At 42.8% G+C, this 18,233-nt stretch overlaps 1 protein-coding gene across 13 annotated transcripts in view; it reads right to left on the reverse strand.

The window, feature by feature from the left end:
- LOC120555746 (transducin-like enhancer protein 3-B) overlaps positions 1–14,529 on the reverse strand; it is a 33,558-nt gene extending 19,029 nt beyond the window's left edge. For 5 of the 13 annotated variants that reach the window (XM_039794783.1, XM_039794782.1, XM_039794776.1 and 2 more), the window contains exons 1-7: positions 14,081–14,529; positions 13,300–13,520; positions 12,590–12,690; positions 12,275–12,338; positions 8,643–8,687; positions 2,024–2,086; positions 1,162–1,236 (exon numbers count right to left, since the gene is read on the reverse strand). In XM_039794783.1, coding sequence (XP_039650717.1) covers positions 1,162–1,236; positions 2,024–2,086; positions 8,643–8,687; positions 12,275–12,338; positions 12,590–12,690; positions 13,300–13,323 — 372 coding nt within the window. In that variant the 5' untranslated portion in view covers positions 13,324–13,520; positions 14,081–14,529. Of the gene's footprint in view, positions 1–1,131; positions 1,237–2,023; positions 2,087–8,642; positions 8,688–12,274; positions 12,339–12,589; positions 12,691–13,299; positions 13,521–14,080 lie in introns of all 13 variants that reach the window. The other 8 variants (XM_039794781.1, XM_039794773.1, XM_039794774.1 and 5 more) reach the window with 3 other exon arrangements.
- Between the last annotated feature and the right edge of the window lie 3,704 nt (positions 14,530–18,233).

The following is an 18,233-nucleotide window of genomic DNA, read 5'->3' on the forward strand; positions in this document are numbered from 1 at the left end:
TTCTAGTATCTGGTTTCACTTAGACGGAAATTTAAGTGATTAAATGTGATAAATTAGTCTTATTTGATAGTAAATTGAACTAATGGACTGTTGGTCAGTCAAAATAAGCAATGTGAAGACAGCACCCAGAGTTTTAGGAAACAGTGATGGGCATTTTATTTACTGAAATTTTATAGACTAAATGATTCATTAATTAAATCGAGAAAAAAATACCATTAATCAATGAAAATTATCGTTAGTTGCAGCCCTAGCAACAACAACAGTAGCTCATTTAGGTCATTTATATGGTGTGACTACAATGCTAGCAGTGTGTGAATGCTCCTAAGTTAGAATAACAGCAGTTTTTCCTATTCTGCCAACGTTGTTTGAATGCAGCCTAAATCTTTCGTCCACTACATCTTACAAATGTTAATGCCCTGTTACATCCACACTGTTGTAATCTTGGTTACAATCACAATGCTTGTCCCAACCTGATCACTCTAATTCCTCCTGCTGCTGGGTCAGAGGGAAGGGTAAGCCTGTTGGCTGGAACCTTTTATCAAAAATTTAAAGTGCAGCCAAAGTGAAATCTGAGAAACACCATGATCTAAAAACACAGCATGGACTGTATATCGGATGTTCTTTGACTCAGCCTGAGGACAGCTGCCGTTAGGAACTGCACCCAGCGTGCTGACAGGTCACAGTTAACCAACAATCAGGAAATGTACAGTAGTGAAGACAATATTGACAGTACCATTGTAAACATTGCAAATTCAAATAAAAAACACAATGAACCATTGGAGACAGAGGCAAGTCTGCACACGTGAAGAGGACATGGACATGCTAGATAGTATTCAGTCAGAATGTTCAAATGCCACAGACAGGAGGAAGAAAATGGTTACAGATTAATACAATAAGCTACTCTTATTCCCTTTTCACCCCTATTTTCCTTCTGAATCTATTACCCTTTCCCAGGTAATCCATGACACACAAAACTTCAGCTAAGGCGCATAAAGGTGAAATAAACCTGTAAGCGTAATGTAGCACGCTTAAATAGTCCATATGTCTCTACTGGAGTGCCGGTCTCCTCTATGTGTGCAGTTTTGCCCCTGGCCTCAGGTCAAATGAAGGAAGAAAAGGGGATATACACACAGTCAGAGGCAGATTGGGAAGTCCACGTACCCCGATGATCGCATTCAGCTCAGTCATCGTCACCTGCTTTGCCCGTTCAACAGCCTGAGCCACTTGCTGTTGATGCTGCAGGACACAAACACCAAGATTAGATTCCTTATGGAGAATAATTCATTCCAAACACACATATCCAGACCTGATGGTTTACCTAGACAAGTCTAGGAACAGGCTCTTTGGCTGAGGGGGGAAATGTAGTCCCATAAAAAGAAAAAAAAAAAAAAAAAAAAAAAAATTAAAGACTCATAGTTGGTACAATAGGATATATAAGAATTTAATCAAGAATATATCAACCAATAGTGTTTGTGTTTCCCTGAGGCATAATTTCCATCCATGTGGGTGTTTGGGAGTGACAGTTAGGATAACTGTGCCATGCCTTATCGTGAGAAATTAATAAAACCAGTTCAACTGAAATCTTTTGTCAGGAGATTGGGACAGCCAATTTCAGTTTCCTAATTGATAAAGGCATTTTCAGGCTTGTTTTAAAGTTCCTTGCACGTTTAGACTCACAGTGTAGAGCAGCAGTTAGTGATGGCAAGTGATTAAATAATGCATTTCAATCATAAATTAAATACAAACAAGTAAATTATTTGAGTGGGTTTGTGCTGCTAAAATGCTCAATTCAATGACCGTTTCATGGTTAACATAATTGCTTAAAAATCACTATTCATATTATGCAATGAATGCATGTCTTGTACGATATAAGATGCACTGTCATGCCTATTCATCCTATTGACAGAGGCTCTGCACAGTAGCCAGCCTCACTATTTCCTGTACAGCTACTGTGTGTCTCTCTTGTGCATGTTGAACAAAATTATTCTCACTCATAAATGCTGCAAGCCGGAGTGACACTCACCTCTTGTGACAAGAACGGCATGATCTGAGCGAGAATTGCATTGAGACGTTTGGCGATCTCAGTCTGTAGGAGAAGAGAAAGAAAATGTTAGAATGATAAGTATACTGAATGCTACAGGCAACACTATAATCAAGCAGTTAAATTACCTATAAAACAAAAGGGTGTGCATTTACACACACACACACACACACACACACACACACACACACACACACACACACACACACACACACACACACACACACACACACACACACACACACACACACACACACACACACACACACTCCATCTGGAGAGAACCTGTATTTCTTAACTAAATTGGGACCGCCTTAGAACAAATTTACTCTCCTGCCTCCATTACACTAAGGCCTTATTTCATTACGAGGCTGAAATATGCTAATACCATCTGGCTGGGGAGACCATAATGAGGTCCATACTTCATAATTACAGCCCATAGAGAGGGGGGTGGGGCGGGCTGAAGCAGACAGGTTAACTCTCTGGTACATCTATCAGAGGCATCTTTGGTATCGACCACAGAATATTATCTGGGAGCGTAAGATGATACTGCAGGGCTCGACGAACATAGAGCACTTTACAGAGCTGCATTTGGACAAATGGATACACTGCGCTGCCCACCTACCGCACTTGAATGTCCCAAGACATTTTGCCAAACCCATTTCCTCTTTTTTAAATCTGTACTTTGCACAGAGAGAGGAGAAAGAGGAGGAGAGGAACACAAAAGTAGAAATCAGAATAAAGGAGAAGGGGTGGAGAGTGTGTGGGGGTGACAAATGGTGAAGTGAAACGCTCTGATTTGACACTAAGGTAATGTAGTTTGACTGAACGGGGGGAGGTGAACTAATTGATTCTGGGAGATTAGGGGTGGGGGCCCAGCAGGTGTGTGGGGGTGAAGAGGTCCTTCCCGGCGGTTTATACACTGCTGCATTCCACTCATTTTCTCCTTTAACCTTGTTTGACTGTGGAAGGGGGAGGGAGGAGAAGGGAGAAGAAAGAAAGTGGAAAAGGGGGACAGGAGGTGCCGGTGGCCTTTTGCACAGCTCTCTGGGTCACTCTTTTCATTTTGGAGGGGAGGGGGGAGACAGGAAAAGAAGGAGAGAAGAGCAGGGGGACAGACCTTTGCTGGCCTGTCAGGAATTATCTCACAACCCTCTGTCTGACCTTAGACGCACTGAGCTTTCTCTCTCTCCATCCAGCCTGCCCCCTCCATCCTTCTCCCAACACTACTTCACACCCATCCCTGCTAATCTCCACTACTCTCCTCTGTGCCCTCCCTCCTTTTTCTCCCATCTTTCCCCTCTTCTGTTGCTGGGGCAACGCTATCTGGCACGGCTGATCGTTATGTAAATTGGGCTGGGGCCCTGACCAGAACAGCCTGTAAAATCATATTAGGCGCAGCAAAGAGGCAGGTCATTAAATTGAATTTTCGGCCTGTCGATCTGATCGGCACGGGAAATTAATGAGGGATAACTGGGAGTGGGGAGGTGGCTCCACTGGGGGTGGTGGTGGTGGGAGGGGGGCTGACATAGAAAGAGAGAAAGAGAGGAAGGGAGCTCTATGGAGACTCATAAACCATCATCATTAGCGGGGGTTGGATACAATGACACACAGTAGGATTAGAGTGTTTCAGTATCACACCACTTCTCTGGAAATGGCTGCAAGGGGAGCAACATGGGGCTTGTAGGAAACAGCGGTATGCTGATACACTCGACTATTAGAGCAAAAACATTACAAACCCTCACCACAAACCATTCACAAAGAAAGGCATCCATTTGTTCACAGCAAATCACCACTCCAGAGCAAACAATCGTGGAATTCAGGTGCACTCTGGCTTTTGTGTTGAAGGGTTTAGTTCGCTGTGCTAAAAACACAAAGGTTTCTCTCAGCAGCTTATTCTGAAAGGCGAGCAGGAGCACCAGGTGCTTTGAGAGCTGAGATCACGTTGAGCTGTGTTCACGGTTTTCTAAGGTTAAATGTTCCCGAAACCCATAGCTTCCTCTGAAATTTACCCCAGAGTCAAAATATTACTCTGGAGCCAGGAAATAAAACAATGGAACAGACTTCCTTTGCATCCATTTTTCTTTTGCTTTTTGTGGCCGAATTATAGACGCCGTACATTGTACCTGTCATATCTCAGCTACAATTTAAAAGAATGGAGGACAAGCATGACTCCCGCATTGACTATAAAAGCCGTCAACCGAAACGCTGCCAGCGCTGCCTTTATCAGCTACATCTTGTCCTTCCTTTAAAAATTCAGTCAATCCCCTCTGTTCTGACTAAGTTCACACATGTTAGGGAGGGCAAATGGCTTAGTAACATGACTTTTCACAGCCATTTGGCAGGGAAAAATACTTATAACACATCACATCCAATGACACGCAGCACTCTTAAATTACTCCCGCTTTACTTTGGAGGCACTATTTTCCACAGTGCTTTTAGTGGCAGAGACAGGCACTGGAAATAGTTTATTGTCACTTAATGCCATTGAAAACAGAAGCCTTTGAGCTGGCAGAAGCTTTTTACTGCAGCTCCACAATTGCAGGTACTCAGGGTTGTCTAGTAGCACCAGAGCATAGAGAGGCGCTCTCTCCATTGCATCCCTCTGTCAATGGTGCATTGAAAGCCATTTGGCGGTTTGTCGCTCCAGGCATTAGCCCCCAAGTGGAGAGCAAAGTCTCTGACGAGGATTCAATTGGCGAGGAAACCAAGTGGCATATGATGGTGATGGTGGAGGTGGTGGTGGTGGTGGTGGGGGGAGGCTCTGTTTGGGAATTATCTTCTCAGCCAGAGAAGAGGAAGAAAGAGGCACTTAGAGGTATCTTGTTCATTACAAATGCATGAAGAATATTTTGCATGTCATTCTATTTTAAGCTCATACACACAAAACTGAAGTGACATCCTTTCCTGCAGGGGTGCATATGGAAATAAGCTGTTTTCCAACAGATTACATCGGATTTCAAATCATCATGTAAACAATATTTTTTTATAGATTTTATTTTGAATTATGCAGTTTGTGTGTACAGACACACATCTTTTCTTACATTTAACCACATCAACGCTAACACACAAAGCCATCATCGGCTGGTTGAGTGCACACACGCATACACGCACACACTTGTGTAACACTGTTCTACCAGCCCTTCTAGCCTGGCTATGAAAATAAAGCAAGTCTCGCGGCCTCCAATAACCTCGTCATGCTCCCTTGAGAGTGTGTGTGTGTTCTCGTAGTCAGTTTGTTTTGGCTTCGAGATAGGTCAGCCATCATCACCTTGGCAAACAATTCCAGGAATCCTATATAAATTATTCATTTGCACAAGCTCTCTTTCTCCCTCCCTCTACTCCTCCTTTCACCCTCTTCCTCCATCTAGGAAGCGGACACAACTCTCCTTGATAAATCACTTTCTGTTTCCCTTATTCACTCAACAAGTGAGGAAATGGATACATACAACAGATACACAAAATGGCTGCCTAAGGTGCAAGCAGCCAAATATAATGGTGTGGTATAGGATTAATTGATGGTTAATTCTTCTATTTATGTTCCTTTTGTTTTCAATTTACCAAAAGAGAGAACTGAAATCAACATGTAGGCAAGCGTACAAGAGAGATAAACATGGACCACAACAGAGAACAGAGGTAGTAAAAAACAAAGAAGCCCCCACCACACCCACATCAAAAAGTCAGCAGGGCATGTTGCCGAGGCAGCCTAATGAGCTGCGCTAATTAAAATCACTTATTGACAGCAAGCGAGGGTGATTACCTCCACCCTGCACTCTTTGCCATCATAAGAGACACAGTCAAAACAAATTACCCCCCGGCAACCGCACAGATCCCTTCGCTAGCAACCATTCAGCTCAGCAGCAGCGTAGGAGAAGCTGTGTGTCTGTTGGAACTTCAATTACAGTGTGTTTGTGTGTGTGTGTGTGTGTGTGTGTGTGTGTGTGTGTGTGTGTGTGTAAAGACACAACTACTGTTACTATGTAAGGGATATGAGTATTTATTTCTACGTGCATATGTGTGTGTGGTTTGTGCCCATTCCCCTGCTTTTCAATCTAGCTTAGTAGCGATAAAAACACAAAGTGAGTTTATCACATCTTTTTTTATTTTTTTTCACACTGCAATAAATCTTCGAAACAAGCGAAGGAATATGACTACGTGCATCCAAGCCAGCCTCCCTCCCTTCCTACCAATAACAGGGACAGCTAAGGGCTGTCTGTTTACCTCTCGCTGATGTCATCACAAACACTCGTTCACCAGGGACGGGAGAATGGGGAGAGAGGAAGGGAGGTGGCAGGAATCATGCATTATTCAGAATGCTCCGTCGACTCCATCGGGCTTATTGATAAACAAAGGAGATGTACAGGAGAGGACCAGTCGATTAACCCATTTGCCTTAAAGCCTCCATCCCCCTTCGTTTTGTCCCACTGCCACCAGCATCCACCCACAACAACCAGCTCCATCCCCACACTGCAACCTCCTTGTTGGCGATAAGTGCCTGACAGAAGACGCTCAAGAACAACGCTCAAGAACAACACACACACACACACACACACACACACACACACACACACACACACACACACACACACACACACACACACACACACACACACACACACACACACACACACACACACACACACACACACACACACACCTGGGCTACCCTCCCACTGATGCCATTTACCTTCTGGATCTGAGGGCCACGAAGCCTCCGCCCCACCTCTCTGTCTCTCTTTCTCCCCCTCTGACAGACTCCCACCCTCATACATCATATCACACAGCTAATGACACAAGGACCATCATTCAGATCACATCGTTGGGGTGGGGGTACAGACAGAGGAGGGGGAAGCAATGAAAACAGATAAGGGCATGAAAAGGGAGGTGGAAAAGGAGAATTGAGGAGTCAAAGGTGACTGACGGAAACAGAAGGCAAGACAGAATCAGAGAAAATGTAAATGCAAGTGTAGAAAGATAAAAGAGGGGCATCTTGAGATCACAGTAATCTTTTTTTTTCCCTCTTCTCAAGTCAAATGAATAAAAGATTATGCTAATGTCTGTTAATAGAAAAGAAAATGTGGGTTTCACACGGCTGACTAAAAGGCCTCAGGTCAGATCTTTATATAAACAGTTGTTTTGCAGTGTTGTTTACAGGTGTAATCTGACTTTTATAAAGCACTTAGGACTATGGTGACTGCAGTAGCAGATGTCTTATCCTAACTGCACCAAAAGTTGACCAGTCGGACAGAATGCACACTCCTTATCCTGTGGACACGCCTAATCACTTGATATGAAATGCTAAAATCATCTTAGACATCTTACAGGTACGAAGGACACTATACATGCCGTTATACTGCATTTCTGATTTAATGCAAACCGTGGGCTGCAACTAACAACTATTTGCATTAATTTCTCGATTTTTAAGCTAAGTCCATAAAATGTCATAAAAATAGTGCATGCTCATCACAATTTCCCTATTCCAATTTGTGTATCTGCCCCGTGATTCTGATCCAGCCCAAAACTTACCAGGTTCTTTCTTGGCCCATGCTACACCCTTCTACCAAGTTTCAGAAAAATGGGACCAGTAGTTTTTTTTCTGTAATCCTTCGACAGACAAACCAACCAACCAACCAACCAACGGAGACAACAGAAAACAAAACCTATTTGGCGGAGGTAATTATATAAAATAAATCAAATCTTTGAGTGAATGATTGACTTTTTCAAAACTATTTTCTGTCTAATTGACTCAATTAATCAATTGTTTTAAAAATAATAGAATACAGAAGAGGCATATGAGAGCACAGCTGACAGAAAAGCTACTAAGCCTTTTGTGTCTTGCTCTGGGACACCATTCTTGGTGGTGCACGGGATACAAGTTAACTAAGTATTTGGGTTAAGGAATGGTTTCCACAAACCCTAAACCAACATGACTTCAAAACTCTGGGCATGACAAGCCAAAAATCTACTGGAAGCAAACCAACAGAGAAGCCTGATGTGAACCGTGGTCACTATTTCTAATGCTAAGATGATTTTAACATATCTGTTGCCCCTTTCCTTAATGCCTCCAGACTACTGAAATGGCTCCTTGGGTGGTGTCGTGGAAACTACAGATATGCCCTATTCATCTGTAGAAGTCTTTCCACTGCAGCATGATGCCCAGTGTTGGGTGGCAGCCGAACTAATGCGCTTTTAGCCCGGCTGGCACTGGGGAGGCAGACCGTAACACACACACACACACACACACACACACACACACACACACACACACACACACACACACACACACACACACACACCACACACACACAACACACACACACACACACACACACACACACACACACACACACACACACACACACACACACACACACTTAATCTTATCAAACCATCCCCATCAGGCAGCGTGCCCTTCATGTTGTTTAGCCTGTCAGCATTTTCACTACAGGAAGCCAGTTAGTGTATGCTTCCAACAGCCATTTAAGGATGAGGGTAGAAAGTAAGGTCAGGTATGCGTGTTTATAGTCCTCAATCACTCGGGGGGAAAAAACAACAACCGTGTTTTGGCTGTACACAGACCATCCCTGATATGGCTTCATACCTGTTTGTGCATCTCAATGTTGAGCCCATAGGACATCTCATAGTACTGTAAAACAGAAGAAAGAATAGAAAACATTAATACATAATGAGGTTACCCTGAAAACTTTGTTTCAAAGACTTTTCAATGATGCATTTCTTATTTTTACATAAAATCAAATAAGTAATTTGAGGCAAGACATGAGCCCAGATATTTATCCTTTGTGATATAAAATAGGAAAAAAGGTACTTGTGACTTTTCTCTGAGGAACAGTGAATTGGGGGGGGCTGATATGACATTTGTATTAGTCCTCTAAAGCACCCAAACAATAAAAGAGAAAAGTTAGATACATGTTGCAGCACAGGGGGGGCGGGCTATTAAAAACCACACTGACATTAACCAAAGAGGTTGACAACTTCATGTTCTTTGCGCAACCACAGCTGACAGAGGAATGGCTACTGTTCTCATTTACTTCTACTGGGCACTGCCTGTCTTTGAGCTGAAAACACTGTATGTGGATTCAAAAACACAGGAGAACGCCAATACTCGCATTTAAAACAAGATTATCTGCTGATGATTGCCAAAAGCTTGTGAGCCACCCAACAGACCCAAACTAAAGCCTAGTAGTTGGTCTTGTTTATCAAACAGCTTCCATTTATTATAGCTATTCCCCACCACCTTCTGGTTCCTCACAGGGAAAATAATATTTAACAAATGCTGCGTTTGGTTAAAGTCATCCCTTTCATGTATAAACAAGATAATGCAAATACACAAACTAAGAGTGAGGTCTAAGTTGCAACTATCATCAGATAGACAAAATGCTGATTTTACTGTATTAGAAAGAAGTTTTGAGTTGGGTTGTCTTCGCAGAGGAATTTATTTCATTTGACTCCATTTGATCATCAGCGAGCTCTGATCCGAATGTAATAGGTTTAATTTGCATTCATGGAACAGTTTTACATTTAACCCCTTCACAGCTCTTTGACAGAAATCAAGCACCTATCTTAGCTCCCAAGTGAGGTTTCCAGAACACAGGAAAAGTGCTGGGTGCTGGCAGACAAAGTACGCACATCAACAAACCAAAGTGCAACACAATATGTACTAAGGCTTTGCAGTGGTTTAATATTATTGATTATGGAATTTGAATTGTAATGATATGAGGGCAGCAACTATCAGGTTAATCACTGATTCACCCGCTGACCTTTTTCTCGTTGAAACGATTACTTATTCGGTCGATCACATGTCAAAAATAGAGAAAAGATGTCCATCTCAATTTCCCAAAACCCAAGACGACGCTTCAAATGTCCCGTTTTGTTCAACCAACAGTCCAAACCTCCAAAATATTCAGTTTACTGTCATAAAAGGACTAAGAAAAGCCGCAACTTCCCACATTTGAGAAACTGGAACCAGCAAATGTTTGACATTTCTAAATATGATGACGATATGACAGCACATTGTCATCTTACAAAAAAGTTTGTTGTCCGAATTAGTGATTCAAAGTAGGGATGCTAGTATAGATTATTTTTCTGACCGATAGCTGACCCTCATTAACCGTTAACCAACAAGCATGCAACTGAGTCCCAGTTCACTCCTCCAGGAGGCTCGATTCTCGCGTCCGCGGAGAGCTGCAGACTTTTACCGACCATGCAGCCACGAGGTGCATGTGCATTGTCGTGGTAACATTCAGCCGCTTTCCTCGAAACCGCTTGCTCATTTCTGTGGGACTGACAAATCCGCAGCTGTCCGTGGCGCGTATGACTAAGCCTGTCTCACCACATGCACCTGCGAGGTTGTCAGCTGTGTGTACAGGACGGCCGATTTAACCCGCCAGTCCTCATCGATATAGCAGCTGAGAGCCATGAACTTAGCAGGAAAAAGAAGAGCTTTAAGTGCAATTTGCTGGTGCAAAGTTAGCACTAGCAGTTAAGAAATAGATTGTGTGGGCTATTTTTTTCTTTTACCATGCAACCAACGGTTTATAATTACTTTATTATTTTAACTGTCTAACTGATAGCATTAATTCTTATGGTCAGTAAACGGTTCATTGTTAAAGCCATAGTGTAGTTTCTGCCGCCCCCATGAGGAATTCTAAGTAACGACAGCAAAACTGTCTGCGTTTCCACATGATACAAGTCTTCCGTGAACGCCCCACGTTGATATGCAGTTGTTAGTAGCCAAGGAGGACACGGAGGATTAAAAAAAAACAACTGATGAATTGTGAATGATGCACTCTTCAGAAGAGGTCATAACCTTCACTTGAGTTTCGGCGCGGGAAAGTAACCGGTCGCCACAATCTTTTGAACATAGCCATACTGAGAAATACAGAGAGAGTTGTGTGGAGCAGATAGTCTTAACTAGCTTTGTAGCAACTCATTTGGCAATTGCTAGAATGTAACGGACGTTCACTAATATCAAAAAGTTACACTAAAGCTTTAACATTCCTAATTCAAAGCACGTTTGTGTTACACATGCAGAGTTTTGTCTAATGAAATACACACAAGTGTAGTTCATTGAACATCTTTTTTTTTGTTTAAAAAAGGTCCCATGGCATGAAAATTTCACTTTATGAGGTTTTTTAACATTAATATGCATTCCCCCAGCCTGCCTATGGTCCCCAATTGGTTTGAAATGGTGATAGGTGTAAACCGAGCCCTGGGTATCCTGCTCTGCCTTTGAGAAAATGAAAGCTCAGATGGGCCGATCTGGAATCTTGCTCCTTATGAGGTCATAAGGAGCAAGATTACCTCCCCTTTCTCTGCTTTGCCCGCCCAGAGAATTTGGCCCACCCATAAGAGAGAGACATGATGGCTTTCAAATGAGCAAAGTGGCAGTTGGTCAAGGCCACACCCCCACCCTGCCCCTCCCTCTCTCCTCCTCAATAGCTACAGGCACAGAAATAGCACATCCTAAGGAAAGCTCATTGTGGGACTGGCTCTAGTAGCTGTAATTCTGCACCAAGGCTGAATTTCGGGAAAGAGACTTCAGATACAGTATTAGGGGAACACTAAGGTCTATAGAAAAGCATCCAAAGAGCACCATGTCATGGGACCTTTAATCTTATGTAAAAGTTTGCATGCATTTCCCATATTGTGATATCAATAGTGGAAAAATATAATATTCATTTTGACAACAACGCCTCGCCACAACAAGTAGTCTATTATCTTTATGGTTGTTCTTCCCATATCTGAGAAACCCCTGGGTGTGTCAAGTGTCTGAATGACCCCATGGTTTACCTTGGGTGAGTTAAGAAGTTAAAAAATAATAATACAGGAAACTCTCCGATTCATGCACAAAAGCCAGCAGACCAGTCATTAACCCCCAGTGGGTCATGTTGGGTGTGTTAGGGAAGGGTTAGGGAGGGTCATATAGAGGACCCCAGAGCCATAGAGGGGGGTCGTCACACCCCACAATCAATAGTTGGACATTTGACCCCTGCTAGAGTTTCAACCGCCCCCTCCACACACCCCCACTCTGCACCTTCTTATCCAATGAAAACAGAAAACACAGGCCTGAGTCAACAACACCAAAGCAGGGACAAATGCTAGCATGGCCTTTGCAGAACACCAGGGCTGCACCACCTGTGACTTTTCACCTGAGGCTAAAGGGAGGATACAGCATTAAATCAGATTAACAGCTTTAACAATGACTGCTCTTACCATGACGTAGTGACGCTGCATCTCTGTCTTTTCATTGGCCAGTTTATCGTACTCCACTTTAAGACTGTGGGAAGAGAAGAGAAAAATAAAATTGTGCTTTTACGGCGAGTTTGAAATCTGTTACATACCTGCATTAAAGCAGGTTATCAATTTAGGTATATTACGCCCCGTTAAAAATTCAGAACAGATAGATATTTATCAGTGTAACATCAGTGTGAACTTGCACGAGGCTTCAAAAATGGAACAAGACGAAGCAGCTTCCTCTTCCTATTCTTTCCAGGAAGTCAATGCTGTTTACAGTAGGCTAGTCATTACCTGTGGTACTGGGCCTGCAGGAACTGAAATTCGTCTTTGATCCTGTCGCAGGACTCTGCCACTGTGAACTTGAAGCCAGGCTGCCCTGGCTGGTGAGGTGCCTGGAAAGTGCAAGGTTGGAGATACCACAGGTGTAAATACCACCATCACAGTCCAGATAATAGTCTCATCTCTCTCTAACCACCACCCCCTCCTCTTTCTTGGTGAACCAGGTTTTTTTTTCCCTTCTTTTTTCTCTTGATGGTTTGTCCTCACATTTCCCTTGAGCCCTGAGTGGCGGAGGAAAGAGTCGCTTCATCCGTCCTCAAAGTAATTTTACATGGTAGGCAAAGGATAATGAAAAAAAGAAAAATCACATTTAAAGTTGTGGGTTTTTAGTATCTGCTGCTGCAAAAAAAAAGCTAAATTCATCTTTTATCAGTGTATAATTGAGACTAGAACAAACTACACTGAGAAATGAAGTCAGATTACAGCAGGAGATGATGGTCTACTTTCCTGAGTTCAACAAAAAGCTCTGATCTTGTCGCCAATAAATAAGCTATCCCAGTTTCTCTCCTGCCAGAATGAAGCGCCTCAGCAGCACCGATGCAACCAGACCATAAATAGTAAGGTGTGGATCAGCAGCTCCACTTTGACGAGCTAATTAGGCTACTTTAAAGGGCGGTGCATTTGCATCAATTTACAAACAGTGACAAAAGACAGCTACTTACCGGATGCCGGCCTTGTGGATACATGTCGCGTTCTTTACACAAGGGAATTCGGTGCGTTTTCTGTCTCCTTCCGTAATCGCGGTGAAGGTGCGGTAAATCACCGCCACCCCCTCCCCTGTATACGCAGGATTGCTGCGGACAAAGCCCTGTTCCTCGGCTGCAAGGCGCCCACTCAGACCCCGACCACTGGACGTATCACCTCGTCGGCCTCTCCTTTGTACCTACACAAACAGAAAACGAGGCACTGCTGAGCACCTGAATCACTTTCGCAGCAAGCGACCCTAGTGTAAATCGACAGGAATTAAAGCTTTATAAACTTAACGGGGCTGGTTTATGATCTACTCCCTGAAAAAAATGAAAATAAAAGTTGTTTTTTTAATCGTCAAGGTTGCATTAACATGTTTTTCTCTTCTTCTTCTTCATATATTTCACATTTTCGGTCAAAAAAACCTTAATTTGTCGCATCGATTTGCATTACACGGCGAGGAGAAGACAAGAGTACCAGCAAAATGTGTCTGATCCGATGTAGCCTATCAAATAAATCCCAAAGTTGATACTTTGATCACAACCTCAACGACATGATGCTTTGTTTGTTTCTCTCGGAAATCTAGCGAGTTGTTCTCCACAAAGGGAACAAGAACACACACACACAAGGGTTGTTTTGGTGTACGGGGAAAAATCTGAAAACAAGGACCCGCTGCTGCTTTCAAAGTCGGCTGCCATAAAGCCACACCACCACCACCCGTCTTGTTAGCGGCTCTCTTCGTGTCGCCCTTTTTACCTTTGTCTGGGCTGATTCTTCCCCTCGCTCTTCTGCACAGGTAAAACAAATAATAGTATCCAGGCACAAAAAGCTTAATATCCTTCACTTGTTACCGTCACCACAGAGTGATAAGGGCGGAAAATGTCAGTCGCAGTTTCTATTTTTCATCCACTTCTTCCTCTTTGCCTCTTGATAGTCCTTTAAAACCTGGTGATACCGAGGCGGAGTGCGTCTCTCCGTCCGGTCGGACGTTGGAAAGCCCTCGATCGGGACGAGTTGTTGAGCGCATACAACTTCAAAGAATATTAGATCCAGTAGTAGTACACGAATCTTCCAGTAAGTCCAAATATTATTAATTGGCAAATAAACGCGTTATTCTTTTGAAAATGACGGCCGTTGTGAAATATACCAGTTCCTCCGCCGCGCGCTGTACCACACACAGACTGTGCACTGACACGAGGATCCGACTGTCGAGAGAGGGCCCTGCTCTGACCAATGGGGTTCTCCGAAGGAGTTTAGCAACGGCGACCAATCACAGCGCGGTAACCCCCACGTGGGGTGTTCAGTGCACCGGTGTTCTGATTGGGTTGCGATACGTGACCTCACATGTTCGCCATTTTGGATATGAAGTGACATTCGGTGCGTTCAACAACTTGTTCGAAACAAATGGCAATAATGTATATATCTGTGCATTTCGAACGGTGTTTGTTACATTATGAGTGCTTACCTGCGACTTTTACCATTAAAAATTATGCCGATTCAAACACTATATGCTGGTCTAAACAGGAAAGTAGCCCTACTAACCAAAGACAGAATTGATCATTTTAATAAAAGCACTATGCTGCAAATGTGATGTGATCATAATATGTGAACAATTACAAGTGAAGCTAGTGTGACCCTGAACAATGTGAAACAGGAAGATCACACTTTCTGCCCTTAATTCAAGTAGAAGCAGAGAAGCCAAGAAAAATAAATGTCCTGTTAGTTACTATGCCAAGAAAAATAGGAGCTCATAGAAATTCATTCAAGACCTGAAGTGCGCAGAGGATGTGAATACTGCTTAATCTACAGCAGAGTGTCCTTTGAGTGACTTGAATTGATCGACCTATTTCTAACGAGACCTCAAGCATCTACAAGCTTCCCTATCAGCGGCACTAGGTAGGCTACAACACGTCTGCGCGTGAGGATATCAGCCTATCAAGTGTTGCTCAGTGTGCCCGGCCCCACGTGGGTCCTCTTCCTTCCTCTTCACTGCTTTCTATCCAATGGTGTCGCAGCTGTCTTCCTGGCCGACTTACGATTGGCTCAGGCGCGGAAAATCTGTCAGTCAGGAGCCAGTGTTGTCAATCAAAGCCACGTTGGGTACGGCGCTGACAAATGCCTGTGCTACTCTCCCTCCTGCCTGCGAATAGTGCCTGGAATGGCTGCTTAATTAGCTTCGAATGGCTTTTCCTTTCAGCTCAAACAATCTGTCACTACCATGTGGTAAAAAGAGCCTTGCATAAAACAAAAGCAGGAGAGAAAAAAGCCAGTAGGGGCTAAATATCAGTTTGATTCCCCCCCCACCCCCCCTCTTCAACCCCTCCTCCATGAAAACATTTGCTGCAAAACAAAGCTTTTACCTCACTCAAACATTGGCTTGTTTCACTCATCTGTTTTTGCCCTCATTTTCTTCTAAAATTGTGTTTGTTTGTTTATCTGGGTGTCCGTTCAGTCCACTCACATTTGATTATTTTTTTTTAATTCCCTGAAACAAGTAGACCACATTTGGCTAGCCAACCTAGTTATAGGTTTATTAGGACAAGGTTAGCCTAAATGTTGTGGGCAGCAGTTTGTCTAAAGATAAGGTACTAATCATTTTACTTAGTTTAAAATAAATGTAAAAAGTTAAATATTTTAATAGCCTATGTGTATATGGCGCATTTACAGATGTCAACAGAGAATTTTTTTTTTGGGGGGGGGGGCATTTTAAGCATTTATCTACATAGGACAGCTGAAGACATGAAAGGGGAGATAGGTGAATGAAATGTAGCAAAGGGTCGCAGGGCGGAGTCATACCTGTGGCCGCTGCGTCGAGAAATAAACCGCTACGTATGTAAGGGCGCCTGCTCTACCAGGTGAGCTTTATTTTTTTTCTTTATTTTTTTAAAGCAAAGCAAAGTATTTCTAAAATGCAGATAGAACTACGCAGGCACTTGAGACCTAAACTCAATCTTTCTTACATTTGAAATAATTTGTAGCAGAAAACAACAACAAAGTGTCCAAAATCCGAGAAGTATACAAAATTTTCAACATAACTGTAGCTAGCATGCTGTGAGCTTTAGCTGTTGCTTAGCAACAAATGTATCCCTCCTGCAGATGTTCTGACACGAGTTGGGATAACGACTCACAAACCGAGGGCATGTCCGTATGCTGCAAACTCACTGGGAGACTTTAAAGATGATTTTTCACACAAAGCTTCCCCGATGATAAATGATCTTAGTAGTCCAGGTTGTAATCATAGTCATTCGAGTAGGAACAGACTAAACTATGAGCAACACACTTTTTGCACTTCTTAAAACCCAAGCTTCTGAAATGGAACTTCATTAGTTCTCGCGGCTGCTCGTAACAAGCACTGATTTACAATGAACAAAAACACCATGTTGTTAGTTCCAACCAAGTGATTCACATATATTTAGTTAGAAATTAAATACCTACCATTATCAAATGAAAAGGTCACTTATCTTTGTAGTCACGACGAACAGACATTTTAGGAGAATCAGTGTTTCCTTCAGGATTTTTTTTTTAGCAGTGGGAGCAAGTCTGTCCGAACAACAACCGTGACGTTTTTGGTGGAGTTGTTCGTTTAATAATCGACTCGGAAGAAAGCGAACTTTTTGACATTAGACTACATCAACACAACAGTATGTGGAGTTAAACTGGACGGGCCCAATAACCTCTGTGTAGTTCTTCTTGTTGTTAAATTGCAATATGAGCGGCAGCCAACGGGGTGGGGTGGGGGCAATTTAAAAGGCAACTACATTTTTTTGTACAGCCCTATTTCTGATACCGTGGTGGCAGAAATTTTGCCATGGTGGGCCGCCACTACAAAATCAACATAGAGGAAACACTGAGAATTGTTCATCCTTACCAGTGATGCACCTGAATGTCTAGAATATCGGTGGGACATAACACAGGTAAAGTGTAGGCAGGTGCAGAAAGGCCCAGATATACAGACGTTACATATCAGGCTTTGGTAGGATGCAGGCTTGCCAAATAAAGGTTGCACAAAAGTTCATTATGTAATCCGAGCTATAATATGATGATATATTCCAATCTATTAATATGCTTGCTGTAGTGTTTTTATATTAAAAAGTATGAAAAGTTCCTTATTGAGTTATGGTGGAACAATCTGACTATCAACACATTTTTTTTCTGAATAAGAAAAAAAAATCCACTGAACTAATTTCCTCTCTGCCTCTCCGCTGTTTTACCTTTGACTTTGAACACACAGACTTGCGGACTGCAGGAGTCCTGGCTGCACGTGGGAGAAAAATGGACCAAGACAAGAACAGATACACAAACTCAGATTCCAGGAGCAATTTAGCCTCTAACTTTGTGAAGCCTTCGTTGTAAAGACTCAGGCCTCGTTGCCCAAAAACATCTTAAGACTAAGATGATCATAAAATCTATTCTTACAAACCTTCTTAAGCTTAAGAGGAGTTTCCCAAAAGCATTGTAACCGAAGAGGCTCTTAGAAACGGTCGTAGATTAACGATCCTACCCACTCGTAGGAAGCTTAAGGCATTTTAAGAACCTCCTAAACTTGCATGAGGAATTCCAGCGAATTCATTTGCACCATTGTTTATGCCGTCACTGTCTCCCTCTTCCTCTTCTAACCTAATCTATTCTGACTGAAATGTCACTTTCCTGATGGTCTATTTTCAAGTTCTGTATATTTTGTATTTATACAAGCATGTGTTTGTCACACACATGCACACAGCTAGTCCGATGCAGAAATGATGACAGAATGACATTCACAAATCACAATAGATGACGTGCTTATTCGTGAAACGTATAGAGACCGTCACTGTCTTATTCTAGGCTTCATAGGAGTCGAAACGTCGACGTCTTCCTCGAGCAGCAGCTTAATCAAAGTTTACTTTCTTGAACTGACATCCGCCCTGTGACA

The sequence above is a fragment of the Perca fluviatilis genome, chromosome 3 (assembly GCF_010015445.1).
Source record: "Perca fluviatilis chromosome 3, GENO_Pfluv_1.0, whole genome shotgun sequence".
NCBI classification, from domain to species: Eukaryota; Metazoa; Chordata; class Actinopteri; order Perciformes; family Percidae; genus Perca; species Perca fluviatilis.